This window comes from Ascidiella aspersa, chromosome 4, assembly GCF_963924565.1.
Source record: "Ascidiella aspersa chromosome 4, kaAscAspe10.2, whole genome shotgun sequence".
NCBI lineage: Eukaryota > Metazoa > Chordata > Ascidiacea > Phlebobranchia > Ascidiidae > Ascidiella > Ascidiella aspersa.
In genome coordinates this window covers 31,584,943-31,600,599 of record NC_139450.1, presented here as the reverse complement: position 1 = coordinate 31,600,599, position 15,657 = coordinate 31,584,943, and the positions used below count along the sequence as shown (strand labels likewise).

Here is a 15,657-nt window from a genome sequence, read left to right as displayed (position 1 = left end):
TTAGGAAATTAAATTTTAACTGTGTATACTTTACACAACTTATTATAACAACCACAGCGACTCCTAATCAGGAATAAAACTATGGTATTTTGCAACTAAAAAGGAGTCTACATACATGTTACACTCGTTGCACGAACAAGATTTGCGCAAAGCATAAAAAAAGCTTTTACATAGTTGAAATAATCTAAAAATATAGATCATTTATCTTGGTGGACTGGATCTGGCCTGCGGGCTGTAGGTTCCCCACCCCTGCTGTTACCGTATATGGGTCAATTTTTAAAAACCTGTGCATATTGTTTACAGGTTTTAGCATTATACACATTTCCATTGAAAATGTACACCAAACAATTTCAAGTAGAACCCTAATAGAGAATATAAAAAGGCAAACATAAATTTACCTTTGTAAAACAGAACAGGGTTTTCAGCAGCTTTGAGTAATTTGGAAAAATAACTGCATTCTTTATAATAGTACCAGTACTGATTAAAGTTGGCCTAAAATACAAGGTAAAAGTTACATGATACATAAAATAAGAGCAGACATTTAAAAACAAAAATCAATAAAATAATAGCTTTGAGGGTATATATACAATTGCATTGGTGGATATAATACAGTACATGCAAAATAAAGATATGATAAGTTTAAATAGTACAAATGCTAGGTGGGCAATAAACATGTTTATCAAGATTACAAATAATAAGATTTGAAATATAGAGACACTCTTTCTTGATTAGCAAAAAAACGTAGTACATTACATATGGAAAATTTTTACAAGGATGTGCAAAAAAAATAAAACATATAAAGTTCAATTAAATATACTAGAAATAAATTAAATATGTTTTATGTTCAAATAAAATAAATGGAATGATATGTTTGTCTCCGATCAAATGCAATGTCACTCACAAATATTTGTAAAAGGAAAGACGCTAGGCAAACGTAACCCACAATGGCGGGTACTTTTTATATACATTAAGTGTTATTTGATTCAGTAATTCAACAGCAGCATACATATTGTGCAATATACAGATCTTGTTTAACACAAATTGTGTATTTAGAAATGTGCAAATGGCCAACAGAATGGATAAAAAAAAACAGGAAACAGTACAATGTAAGATAAGGAATGATTTCCTATAGTGTAACACAGTTATAAATCTTAACTTGGTGGAGACAAAATGTAATTTAATTGATACTAACCAACATTATGCAAGTAGATTTACAAGAGATAAGCTATTGTAGGCTCAATGGGCACATCAATTGCTTTAGACAAGGCGTTCCCTAATTACAATACACAAAACGCCAACAAAATGGATAAACAGGAACAGGAAACAGTCCAATGTAAGATTAGGAATGATTTTCTATACAATAGTATAACACAGTGGTAAATCTTAACATGGCGGAGACACAATTTAAATTAATAAAAAAGCTTGGTACGCCACAAAAATCACTTTGAAAACAAAAGTATAAATAACAATATTGCACAAAGAAAAATTTATGGGGTGAAGTTGTAATTTGTAAATTTGTTTATGAGAAACTTGAAAAATAAATTATATACTCGAAAACTGGAAATTAAATCACAGGTTTGTTAAAAAATAAACAAAAGTACCATTTTCTTTTCACAATGTTGATGAAATATGTTGTATGTGTATATATCAGCTGAATGTCATAACAATTTATAGCTATGATGGCTTTGTAAGGTTTTTTTTGTCAAACTGACAAGGTCATTTCCACATACCATTGAGTTTCCAATTTATTTAGATTTGTATTACTTATTACTTAATGTTATTTCATAAAGTCATTTCCTGGCAAGCTATCAGCCTGCATAGCATGAGGTGCGTCAATATGGTCCAACTCAAAATCTACAGCCATTGCAAAACCGTCTGTGTTATTAGTTTCCGATATTGATTGAATTGGTGACAATCCGGGCAACAGGTAAATATTGGGCAAGAGCTTTTCACCATATCTAAGGTAACCGAATGTGAGGGCAAGTACCACGAGGATCACAACGGCCCATTGTAGTAAAGCCGAAAGCAAACTTTCGTCAGATAACACATACCAAATATTTTCCTGGTCCATAACACTACTCGCAACCCACCAGATAAAGATAGCAACAATTTCAACTGGTATAAGAAACCATATAATCCAATTCCAAAGCCGTGGCAGTTTCCAGTCACTGCCATCTCCGTAGTTATTTACAATCTCCGTCCTAAACTTATCGACCCCAAATGAATACACCATAAACAGCAGAAATGAACCACTGATAACTATCGCCGAACCCCAGACAAAATCTTGGTTGACCAAAAAGTGAATATTCAGGGTGCTGCCCAGGCCAAACAAAAACATTAGGAAGCAGATTACAGGCACCGACACCTTCCTGGGAATCTTCAGGTCGACAAGTTGGTGACAGGACGCCTCGATTAAACTAATCTGCGAAGAAAAACCAGCCAGAAAAAGACACAGGAAAAATATTACAGTGATACCGCGACCAATCGATAAACTTGAATAAAGAAGGGGAATCCAAATGAATGTTAAACCTGTATTACCGGGGGCATTGTATGCGAAGGAATCAAGTACTTGGTTTACAGTGATGCTGGGATCAAGGGTGATTTGCACAGAAAATATGGTGGAAAACATAGTTATGGCCATGAGGAAACTGAGAAAGTTATTGATTGAGGGAATTACAGTGCCATATCTCACAACTCCATGCTGCTTTCCAAGATAAGTTGCATAGACGAGCAGAATTCCTTGAGCGGCGCCTGTGTCCCAAGCGTTTTGGGTCAGTGCTTCAATCCAAGTTTTGGGCCTTTTAAAGACTTCCCAATCCATGTTGAAAAGGTGTTTGATGCCAATGGAAGAGTATTCCAGGGTAAGGGAGTAAATGAATGACACAAGCATGAGAATGAGAAGAAGTGGGACCATTGCAATCATTACCGGTTCAATCGACCGAACTCCTGCAAAAACACAGGCACCACCTAACGCAATAACAAAAGCCTGGAAAAGGACAGGCCAAGCAGAGGCCTCTGCAAAGTCGGTGAATATCTGTCTGCTCTCAGCAAGCTGAGAGGGTAACCCATTGGCGATGAAGTAGCCAAAATAATAAGCACACCAGCCACAAATTACTGCATAATAACTTGCAATTGCAAAATTAACAAATCCGATAAAGGCCCCACACCACATTGCACGTGGGCCCACCATCTTTTTGAAAGTCAAAATCGTGGCACACTTGGTGTACCGGCCAGCACCGTATTCTATTAGAAGCAATGGAATGGACCAGGTGGAAAGAAACAGGAACCAAATTAGAAGAAAAGCAAGAGCTCCATTTTCACCGGTGTTGTTGGCAACGATTCTTGGATATCTCCAGATATTTCCAGTTCCTACAGCGGCTCCAAGACATGACAAAGCCACACCAATAGAAGATTTAAAAGTTTTTTCAGGTTTTGTGTCAGGCAGAATTGATTGAATTTCACTGGCCATAACTAATTTACCAACAAAATTTATTTGACAGAGGTAAAATAAAACTAGCTTATATATAAAATATTACATCTGTAATGACAACAAAATAAATAAGCAAAAAACGCAACACAATTTATATGATCTAAAGTTTGTATGGTAAAATTTAAGCAAAATCGATATGATAACACATCAATATGAAGCAAATAATATATATATATTTCTTTTTATAAAATGTAAAAGAGATCTTCCGCATATTATCGCCTATTGTTCTTAAACAGCATTTATACTTCTGAAGATATTTAGCATTGAACTTTTAATATGCTCACATTATTTGGATACCTAATGTTGTAGTACTTGCTAAGTTAATCAATAAACATATTAGGTTAACAGGTGCTGGGCTATAACCTTACACTGTGACAGTTTGCGTGAGTTTTTCACACAATTGAATTGCTATTCAACTTGTTCTTTATTTTTCACCTGCAGTTCATTTAAGCAGCTGTAATAAAACAAGCTTAGTCATGTGAATTCAACTCATGTGGCCAATAAATAAGTATTAACACAATAATCAGATTTATTAGGCTTAGGTATGTGTGAGGTTATACAGCTAACATAAGTACAATTACTAAACAAAACCATGTGAAATTGCGTTTAACCACTATGGAAACTCTGCTAAAAGATATCTACACGAGTTTTTATTTATATTTCGCCTTCTAACCGTTAAAACTCCAAGGAAATGTAAATAATATAACAGACACCTAAATCACAAACGAATACAGTAAACGTCACGCGTGAGTAACTACGTAAAACTTCTCCAACTGTGCACGTGACTTATAAATGTAATCGAAAAATATAACATTAGATAAAATATTTTTTGTCAAATAATCCCAACAATACATCTGTTCAAATGTTAACACACATGGGCACAACTATAGTCTGGAACTAAAGAAGTCGTTTTGGCGAACGAACGTCTACAACGTAAAAAAAAAACACATAAAAGTGTTTAGAAGGGAGATTTTATAGCTATTTTCTACCAACAAACATTGGTCTACTGATTATAAGATTTGACGAGGACAAACCCCTATCATTCAAAAATCCTCAAAAAGTGAAACAAAAAAGAAAACGATGTTTTCGTTATTTAGGTTTTAAGTTTTAATAAACAGAGCCTGCGGTTTTACCATTTTTTGCTACTTGATGTATAAGCATAGAGTGCTCTATGGTATAAGCCCATTTGCTCTTGCACAAACCCGTTAGTACAACGACGCGTTCTATTCGACCGAGTTTGCGACTTGCGTTCTATACGACCGAGTTTGCGATTTCACCGTAGTTAGTTCAATATATAAGCCTTGGTTAGAATTTATCCTGCTTTTCTTTCAAATTTTTGTTTTCGAATTATTTCTTTTCTGCATTGAAATTCAAAAGACGTATAATTTTAGTTAGCCCTCAAAAACGTTTTTGGTAAATCGCGTTTAATATAAAATACGATTGACATTTTTTAAATTCGTCAAATTTGTCATTCCATTTATTTCGACATGGTCAAGTGATTATAGATTTGATTTCCATGACACATGTAGCGGGAAATTGAGAAAACAAGATAATTTTGGTACAGTAAAACAATGCACTGCAATCTTTTTCTATTCGAGCACACCAATAAGACCTAAACTAGTACCATAACAACAATAAACACTCATATTCAACTAAAAATTAGGCGCTGGTCTAAAGATCCTACCACTTTTATTTTAACAGTAACGAGTTTTAAAATTGAAATTGCAAAGAATAAATTAAGGCCCTGGTCGAAAATGAAACAATAAATATAATAATACTTGATCCACCATGACCCGAACACTTACGGACCACTGTGGAAAGTATGGCAAGTGCAACCGCGAGATTTTGTCAACTTTTTAAAAGTGCACCCCAAAAAAAATCTGAACTGCACCCGAAATATGTAAAACACTTGTGCGGAATACGTTTATAGCGCAATGTATGCAATACAGAGTGCATTGGAAAACATAAACTGCACCTGAGGTGCACTTTTTTTACCTTTATTGCACCCGGTTACCCGGATTATTTCGGCTGTGCACCCGCGAGTTCTTGTCGAGATATGCCATACTTTCCAGCAGTGCATACGGACACCCTAACCCAAATATTGTCGGATTGTTAAACCAGGCTTAATCTCATTCCACTGTGAAAAGTAAGTGTTTTTTTCAACCTTTTGAAATTGCACCCCGAAAAAATTTGAGCTACACCCCAAATATGTAAAGCGCTTGTTCGGCATACGTTTACAGTGCAATGTATGCAATTTAGAGTGCATCGGAAAGTCATAAATTGCACCCAAAAATCTCACCCTGGTTTTTCGGGACCTTTTATGCACCCTGGTTTTTCGGCTGTGCATCCGCGAGATCTGGTCAAAATCTGCCATACTTTTTTCACAGTTATATTTATACAGAAAACAGCTCTCAGGCAATACACGGTTTAAGCACAGCAAATCATGCCTGAATCTTCATTTGTGATGGTTGGTGAACGACATTTAAAGTGTCAAATCCAAAATGTGGAGTGGTCACCAAAAAGAGATCTGATAACCATGGCTTCAACTGGTGGAGAACTGTTGCTCTATCGCCTATCTTCATTGGAAAGGGTTTGGATGCTAGCCCCACCTGCCAGTGGGATTCTCATCAATTCGATTTGTTGGAGACCAGATGGAAATGGTAATATGGACCAAAAAAAAAATAATTATATTAAAACAAAATATTCAGAATTTTCTTGTGAATAGCAGAATCTGCCTGAATTAGAATGGTTAAAAACAAACTATTCACCTCAATGATAAAGATTAAACTAAGTACAGAACTTGTTAAACTGAAAATCAGTTTGACTGGATGTTATGTGATAAATATATTTCTTTATTTATATTGTGTTATGTTTTTAGCTATTAGCAAAATAGATTTATCATATTACATCCAAATAAACTGTTTTTTTTAAGTATTGTACTCAGTTTAATCTTTATTAAAACAGAAATAAAGGACAAACTGTATATGGGCAAAAGTTATGAGAAACAATGTTTAATCTTAAAGAATTGCAATATAGTTTACCAAATAGATAATTTTATTAAAAATATGTTTTTATTTTAAAAACACTTAAATTTAAATGATTAGTAATAGAAAAAACTTTTTTTTCAGTGATATCTGTTGCATACAACAAGAAAGAAAGCGGAGTAGCTTTTGTTGAAATGGAAAAGTCGCACGTTGCATGGAGTTTAAACGATACAACATCGCTGAAGAGTCCTATTACCTATGTCAAATGGTTTGAATCTCCAGAAATAAAAGGTTTTAAGTAACAAGATGTTGGGTTATTATATTTTACAGTTAAAGTTTAAATAGCAGTATTGTGATGGCATGTGTGTGTTATGTGTAAACTTTTACATCTGTGTATCTAGATTTTGAATTCGAAAGAAAAATGTCCTCTTTGACAATGAAAGATTACATTCCCCAATTACCAACCCTACAATCAAAAGATGTAAAACCCATTGATGCCAAACTTGTTCTAGGAGACCTAAGGTCAGTTTATTCCTCAACAATATTAATGTTCTTTATGTTAAACTTATTACTATCCTTTCCGGTATACTTTTCTCTAAAAATGTATAAACAGAATCAGTTAAGCTACCTTTCTTGCTATACATAACGTCTATATTCCACAGGTTTAACATGTTGATGTGTTACAATGAGGAACAGTATTTAATTGCTTACAGCTATGGAATGTTTCCCATATTCCAAATTGATCTAAACTCCATTTTGGTATGTGTTGTTAAATCGCAATAATTTTTTACCAAACAATTCAAACATATTTTTATGCGCAGAAAACAAAGGATGTTTCTGTGTCCGATATTTTTGTTTTTCCTGATTGGAAATTTTTATCGGTTGCCGCAAATACAAGCCACAAAAATACAAGTAGCTGTTTCATTCAAATCGTAAGTATTATATTAACTATTGAAATGCCAGTTTTATTGATAATGTAGAGTTATTTACATTTAAAAACGAAAAAAGCAAGAAAAAGTTGCCAAAACAGCAAGGAAAAAATAGGTTTTTTTACTTTGTTTTTTTTTTTTTACTTTTCTAGTTTGACTTATCAAAAGTGCTTGAAAATATTTTGGAGACGAACGAAGCTTCTCAGAATGCATGTCAGCTGTTGACAACCATGTCTTACATGGAAAATGTTTTGGAGTTGATGAATGAGTGTTGTGAATCAGTAGTCCAGGTTAATATATTTGTCTGTAAGCAGACTAGATAATGCTAGTTTTCTAATTTATCGATTTAAAGAAAAATGCGGCTAATTCTAATGCTAATCTAGTTGGTGAATTTATTGTGTGCTCTAATTGCAGTTTTCATTTAATTCAGGTTTTACTAAAAATGCTACTTTGTCCAACAGCATTTTTCTAATTAAGTCGTAACAAAGAATTTGAATTTGTACTATTCTGTTGGAATGAATAATGGGTGATTTTTACAGCCTGAAAAGCATATGCTATGCTAAAGATGTAAAATTAGCACATAAACATTAACCATTGACATTCTAATAAGAATAAGTTGTGATTTAAATAAAATTGATTGTGAATAATTAAATGGTATTCTAGTTTAAATTCTTGTTGTCAAGAATTCGTTAATTCTAATTTTAATCTTAATTTGGAAAAACTGAAATGCTCTTATTTTCTCTCATCTAATTTAAAAAAGCTAAAATAAATCTAGTTGTTATCATTACACTTAGGAAATGGAATCAAAACTGACCAAGTTTCTTGTGAATAAAAGCATGCCGGGAACTATTGGGGACGAGTTTCTTCAAATGCTGTTGTGGGGAAAACCTAGGTTTGTAAAAGAATCATCTCATATCTGCCAAAGGCACATCAATTAACTTCAGCATCTCTGTAACTTCAGTGACCTGGTTGAAGATTTGCTAGTGAACTGTATCACTGGGAAGGGAATTACAAAGATGGGAACACTCATTGAAGCCTCCTACTCATCGATACAGCAACTTTTGGTTGTCAATTTCCTCATGGCAGCTGACATGATCTATTACATTTTAATTGAACTTAAAGTAAGTACAGTGGCATCCCAATTAGGTTCCCAAAAAGTTATCACAAAATCTAAGTTAACTTTTTTAGCAATTTTTTTAATTCCTACAATTAATTAACCGTGTTGTATACAAGTCATTTCGAAGTGACGTAAGTTCCAGTCAAGTCATTTGTGAAATAACTTGAGTCTAAGTTAAGTATTTTAAAAAAATAGCAAGTCAAAGCCCCAGTCAAGTCATTATTACAGCAAGTCAAACCACTAATACATTAATAAAAAGCTAAACCATTAAAATGGGTAAACTCGTTTGATTATATAAGCAAAAATTTAACTAAAAAACAACATATAGCAATCTAATCATTTAATGTGCAAACTTACAATAAATAGCTCAATCTTATAATAAAATGGTAAATGAAAACACTTAATTTTAACCCAAGTCATTTGACTCAATGACTTAAGTCCAAGTCAAGTCATTTGTCTAAAAGTCTTAAGTCAAGTAAAGTCATTTTACCGAAACGACTTGAGTCAAGTCAAGTCATTTAAAAACAGTGACTCAAGTACACTTAAGTCAAGTCATTGACTTAGGTCATTACTACAACACTGTTAATTAAACATGTCTGAGAAACAATTTTGATGTCATCAACATAAGAGGAGAATGCTTGTTCTCCTGCAACTCACTAAGTATTTAGTAGCATGTCAACTGATGCACCTTATAGTATATTTTGCGTCTAGCTTCTAAAATCATCTTGCCTAAAATTCCCTTTAATTGTTCAAAGGAACTTTTCAGTTCATGTTTGTCCAGTGCTAACACCTTTATTATTTGGCATCACTCAGGGAATGTGTACACCATCTTTGCTGAGTTATATGAAGATCTTCAATTTAAAGCAAATTGAGGATATTATCAGGATAGTGGGTTCGACCTATCTGAAAGCAGTTGAACTTCAGCAGTAAGTGCACCTTTAATTCATCATTTAACTAGTTTGGAAAATTTTGAAACTGATTTTCGATTTTGCTTCGTTTAATTTAAAAGTTTGTGATTTTTTAGCTGTAAAAAAATATTTTTTAGCTGTATTCATTTTATAAGTGAATTTTCGAAACAGGGTCATTGGCCAAAACTTGCAAAAGTTCAAGGTGTTTTTCCAGTGGCTTTACTTCTCTGTTCTGATGTTCAAAGAAGAAGGTGCAGCACACACCAGCCAGGTTGGTATGAAAAGTTTTCAAATTCGTAGTACCAAAATCAAAACATTTAACTTTAGGGTATTACAACTTTTTTTTGATAAATTATTTTAAATTCAGATGTCTGCTAACTTGTTTTTTTCAAATCCACTATATTTTAAAAGTTTTAAACTTTGCCTAACTAATTTGACATAAGATGCAAGCAGAACAAGGGTATAAAGAAAACGGGTATAAAAATGGGTATAAAGAAAACGGGTATAAAAATGGGTATAAAGAAAATGGGTATAAAAAGATGTAAAATAATTTTCATTCACAAAGGGCAGAATAATATAGTATTTTTATACCCTTTGTGGTCCTGTTTGGATAATGCGATATAGATAAAAAGACAACCAGTAGCAGTGTTGGAACAGGCTTATTCCCCATAGAAACAATAACAACATTTTTTTAACTAATTTGACATAACTAAGTTACATAAGTACCTGGGTTATACCTGATACTTGTATTATTTTTTTAAATTAAACCATGATATGTAGATGACACAGTCACAATTGGAAGTGGTTGCTGATGTTATAATGGAATCGTTCATCCATGAACATGAGCAACTGAAACAAGCAGGCCGTGATCGTCATTTCAACTTGGACAAAGTCTGTGAGTAAACTAAAATTATATGTTTGATTTCTACAAGATGAATCTTTTTTATTGTCGACCCATGGTAAACTTAACTAAGAGAAAGTAAGTAAAAGTAAAGAAAGTAGGTAAGGGTTGTGACTGGGTTCCTTTCGATTGGCCAAGAAGGAGGCCAGGAATTGTTGAGCAAGCCAATAGTGGAGTGAGCCCAGTCCTCTGACAACCTGTCTCCACTATGGAGCAGGTGCCGCCATGGAGGTAGGGCCAGAGTTAAAACTGCGCAAGGCAGAAGGTAAACGTTTTAACCTTTTGTTTGTGGTGGTGGGTAATTATAAGTATAAGTAAGTATAGGTAAGTATAAGCCAGTAGTGGGTAAATGTTTAGTTATGCCCCAAAAAACCCTAGAGGGAAAAAAGGGCAAGATTCTACTGAATTAGATAAGACTCCACAGGGATCCATTAACTTTATTCAAATAGAATACCCTATAAATCTGTGGATGTAGTACCTTGATGCTTTTTGTATGTTATGTAAATAAAGGGTATTTTCCTAAACTCAGAACAAAGAATATGATTGAAAAAAAATAAAAAAATAAACACAATTTTCCCACAAACTTTAGAATCTAGTCAGGCAGCCATGTCTTTTGCTTACCTAACCTCAACCCAATTTGTTTTTCAAGCACAATATCTACAAGACGCACCCCTTGTAGCACCACAGTCATCTGACAACAACGAATGGCACCATCTTGTCGATGTAACGCCCTGTCTCGCACACAACCCTCTGATCCTGCAGAGGCAGCCCGGTGCTTCTCTCCGACAATTGTTCACCCAAGTGAAAACAAATGTATCCAAGCTGTTGCATGATACCAAGGTTGTGCTTTGTTCTTTTAAAACAGGAGTGGGCAACTTTTTTCTAGTTGCGGGCCAAAGCCAAACTTAGAAAGGTCTCTGTGCGCCGTTGAATTTTAACTGTCTACAGTCTACACAGTGGTTCTCAACCTTTTAAGCTTATGGACCGGTAAAATTTTGAAACACATTTTTCGGACCGTGGGCCTCCAAAAATCAAAATCAACCCAAAAAGTAATTACCTTATTAACTCTGTTAATATTGTTTGTAAATTATATTTTTCATAGAATAAACTAAGTCTCCATCCTGCTTTAATTAAAACTCCCGTATGCCATTATATATCTAAGTTTTGCCAAATGGGCTTTCAAGTGGGAAAACGTGCTGATCTTAGAGAAGGCTAAAAATAGTGTTAGTCAGTATGTTAACAAAATACAAAGATATCATATTTTGATAATATGCATTTATTGTTCATTTATAAAAAAAATAAGGTAGCACTAAACTATAATTTCTAAGCTTATGGAAATTTTGTATTTGCTGTTTAACGTATCTTATAATGTATATTTTTAATGATAATTTGCAAATATTTTTAGATGTCTTTAAATTCCGGGCACATAGAAATGCAAAATACCGTGACAATGGAACTTTCTGGCCAAAAAATCAAGAATTGTCAGTGGTTTGATCCCACAGGTAAATTCATACTTTTATATTATTCATTTATTGGTTAGTACTAAATAAAACCTAGCAAATTGTTTGGCATATATTTCAGACAACCACCTTTATTCTCTTCAAGTAATGTTGGACTTGTCAGAAATTGTAATGTTAAGAACTTCAATTACAGAAAGGTAAGCAACTTTGTATATAGTTTTTGTTGCATTGTACCGATTTGTCGGGGTTCAAGGCAGGACAGTGACGCGAACAAAAAATGGGGTCATCGTTTTATTAGAGTAATACAAAAAAGAAATATTAAAATATTGCAAATTGCATGAAAAAAAAACAAGATTTGCTTGACTTTTTTTAAAACTAACAGAATATAAACTCCACAGCACATCAAATAAATAATGCCATTGGCCTAGAAAAGTGTTTGTAAACCGTAAGTTAGGTGCATTTTCTTTGGGCCTAACTATACGGGAAATTATTTAAGTGTTTTTCCTGCCAATTTAATTGGCTTTTAGTTGCACAGATGACAAGTTGCAGTAACAAATTGTTCTTCAATACAATTTGTCAAAAGTGTCACTTGTTTTCAGCTTTCAATAAGACAAATGCTTTTATCAGCCAAGTTTAATAAAACGTTACAAGTTTAATATTTGGCTGGGTCGCCGACTTAAGTAGGTGACATGTTACATTTTTTTGCATTGTTTCTGAGCAAGATTTCTTAAAAGTTTAAGAAAATTGTGGAAGCCATAAATAGATATCAATCACATTAATTTAATTCCCCTTTGTTATGCTAATGTCCTATGTTTTGCTTGCCTCCAAAATTCAGTGAAAAGAATTAGCTCAAAGTTTAAAGCAGTCTTGCTCAAAACCAATGTCAATAAATCTAATCAGTTAAGATTACTGCAGTCGGCGACCCAACCAAATGAAACGGCCACACAATTTTGGGTCGCGATTCATGGGTTATAACACTGGAAGCGACGCATGTTTGTTTGGGCTTGTAATTATAGCGTGTTCGCCTGGCAAAGTGTTAAATATTACACTCCTATACTCTTTTCATTTCCTTGCCTGGCATTTTGACTTAGCTAATTCCCAAAGCAGTCACTCTTGTGCTATATAGTGAGAAAACTTAATACAACAAAATGCACGCCTTACTTGTGAGACACGTTTTACTGCGCTGTGAGCTGTTTCATTGAAAGCGGATTTATGCTGCATTTTTGGATGTACAATAAAGTTGTCCAGACAGCGTGTCCTTTAAAATGCAATGACAGTTTGTTTTAGTTGAGTTCAGATAGCACGGTGGCCAATTCCTCGCCCGTTGAAATATACATTGGTGACCCCGACGTGATGAACACGCACTGGCATATATTGTGACCGCGTGTTGTGTATTTACTTATGATTTACAGTACCAAAAATAAATCACAAAATCTCTTTCACGGTTATACCTAACGCTTATTACTGGGTCGCCCTGAAAAAAAAGGTTGAATAACATTGTTCTAATGCAAATATTTAATTTAAGGTCGATTTTTGGATGTTGTTTTTACTTCACTGCTGCATTTGTGATGAAAAACGACGAAGAACAATCAGAAAGCAGCAACGAAACGTGCACAGTTTCTGACGTTTCCGCTTACAACGATTCGCTTATTACCTTTGTTTTAAACATTTCAAAACAACATTATCTAGTTCAGGTAAGGTTTACCAGTTAACTTCAGAAGTACAAGTGTTTTTTTGCAAATAATTGTGTTCATATATTGTGCTTGAAGTTGTTGTTGTATCCGAATAGTATTATGGTAATTGTTGTCAACAAAGTTTCTGTTTAGTCGGTAGATTTTACATATTTTAATTGACAATATGTGTGTTTCCACATTTTTTTATAATTATTTTTTTAGTTTTAAATGTTAAAATGTAGTTTGCCTTCAAACTTCAGTATTTTTAGCCTTTTTTATTTGATAAGAACAAAAAATGTTAAAAGTTGAAGATCAAATTTCACAAAATCACATTTTTGTCCGGTATTACCAATTTTTTACTTATCTTAGAATACGCTCCAAATGCAAAAATACAAAATGCTATTTCGTACTAGTCATCTCTTTTTCTTGGGCCAAACGGCTAAAGTAAAACTTTATATGTATTCCACGTGGTTGACGTTGCAGACAGGGCAAAGTTAGAATATCAAGAGTCGTTTTGCTGAAGCCCAATCGATTTTCAAACTTTCAGGTTCATTCCCTCGAGCTTTCCCCGTGACGGGTTCCTGTGATTCATAGGTTTCGATTTGCGAATTTTAAATGGCAGCGGAAAATAGTATAATTGTGCTGCACAGTGTCGCCTGAAATCGACTTTAACTTTTTAAAGAAACTTGAGTTGGCTTTAAGTCATCTGGGTGAAATGACAGAACTTATCCGCCCCAAAACTGTGTTTTTTTTTTTTTTTTTTTTTTTTTTTTATTATTGCTAACTAAAAGAAAGCAAAGAAAGTAAGAGTAAAGTAAAAGGTAAAAGGGTAGTGGCTTTGTCTTCCCATTGGCCAAAAAGGAGGCCGGGAATGTCTGAAGTGTCAGTAAATGGTTCAGGCCCTCCTCCGGACAACCATTCCCAAAGGGATATGGTGCTGCCACAGGGAGGTGGGCCCGAGTTATAACTGCGCATTGGCAGAAGGTCAACTTTTCGCCTTTTTGTTTTGGTGTAGGTAATAGGTAAGTGTCAGTATTAGTAATAATTTTAGTTTTATACTGGCCAAAAAAAACCCGGTTTTACCCAGGAAAAAAAATGCCAGGACACAGACCCCACAGTGATCCGGTTAAAGACCCCCGTCAGGTAAGTATTAACACGTACAAATCACGCATTGTCACACACATACTGTTGTATTATTGTTTTGTTCGCTCGAAGAGTAGAATTGAAAAGGCGTAAGAATAAAAGGCACAAGCTTATATAGCTTGGATAATTGGCAATTTACATAGCACACACGAGTGATAATCACCACAGGCAAAACAGTGAAGAAATGCGGTACAATTAACGAAACACGTGACTGTAAAATGCAGTAAACGAAGCGGCACCACAACACATACTTTACTCGTTACCCAGGTTTCTATTCCCCAACTTGTCGCGCAACTGAGCGACATTGGAACGAACGTCGACGCCGCCACTCCAACGGCGATGACGTCACTCCCGCGGTGTGACGTCACAAACTGTGTTGCGGAATATTGCGCGATTGCGCCGATGACCTCATCGATACTGACGTCATCCGGTGCTCGTAAGGTGTCGTGTCTGGTAAGTTTTGTCCTTTGTGGGCAGATTGCGCAAATAGATTGTTCTCGCAAAGCACAAAAGTCGAGTAGGTCGACAAAATCTTGATTAAGACGTTTTGATACGAGCTTGTATCATCTTCAGTTAATGTGACTGAGAAGCAATTCAAGTATTACTTAAGGTGGGACGCAATTGTTATCATTATTAGTTTCTCTAATCGGATGATTAATTAGCACCTTTAGGTGTTGAACAGGTGCAGCGGTGCTAATTTACTTTTAATTAACTGAATATGATACAAGCTCGTATCGAAACGTCTTAATAAAATGATGTCGATCTACTTGACCTTTTTGCTTTTTATCATCAAGTTGATTTGTGCACCTGCACATTGTGGTGGCGATTAACCCCTTAACCCCCAACGCACCCATTTTTACCCCAGGTTGGGTCAGACCTACGTCACGTTCGCGCTTACGACATGGACCAGGTCAACGACGATGACGACGCCGATGTTTCCATGGCAACCAACGACGAGTGATGACGTCACGGTTAGTATTACCTGTGTTGTCTAGTAGAGCACGACAATTTTTAACTCCTAAAAGAGTTTAGAACCATTTGTTGGGACAGGA

At 34.7% G+C, this 15,657-nt stretch overlaps 1 protein-coding gene across 1 annotated transcript in view; it reads left to right on the top strand.

Annotated features, from left to right (window-relative positions):
- Positions 1–5,897: 5,897 nt before the first annotated feature.
- Positions 5,898–15,657, top strand: part of LOC146157497 (anaphase-promoting complex subunit 4-like) — a 12,552-nt gene continuing 2,792 nt past the window's right edge. Inside the window, exons 1-17 of the mRNA XM_083388229.1 lie at positions 5,898–6,150; positions 6,619–6,765; positions 6,876–6,996; positions 7,137–7,233; positions 7,296–7,406; positions 7,556–7,693; positions 8,198–8,295; positions 8,365–8,524; positions 9,334–9,446; positions 9,600–9,699; positions 10,209–10,323; positions 10,979–11,169; positions 11,735–11,831; positions 11,911–11,986; positions 13,315–13,483; positions 14,873–15,058; positions 15,471–15,576. Coding sequence (XP_083244355.1) covers positions 5,934–6,150; positions 6,619–6,765; positions 6,876–6,996; positions 7,137–7,233; positions 7,296–7,406; positions 7,556–7,693; positions 8,198–8,295; positions 8,365–8,524; positions 9,334–9,446; positions 9,600–9,699; positions 10,209–10,323; positions 10,979–11,169; positions 11,735–11,831; positions 11,911–11,986; positions 13,315–13,483; positions 14,873–15,058; positions 15,471–15,566 — 2,232 coding nt within the window. The 5' untranslated portion in view covers positions 5,898–5,933 and the 3' untranslated portion in view covers positions 15,567–15,576. The remainder of the gene's footprint in view (positions 6,151–6,618; positions 6,766–6,875; positions 6,997–7,136; positions 7,234–7,295; positions 7,407–7,555; positions 7,694–8,197; positions 8,296–8,364; positions 8,525–9,333; positions 9,447–9,599; positions 9,700–10,208; positions 10,324–10,978; positions 11,170–11,734; positions 11,832–11,910; positions 11,987–13,314; positions 13,484–14,872; positions 15,059–15,470; positions 15,577–15,657) is intronic.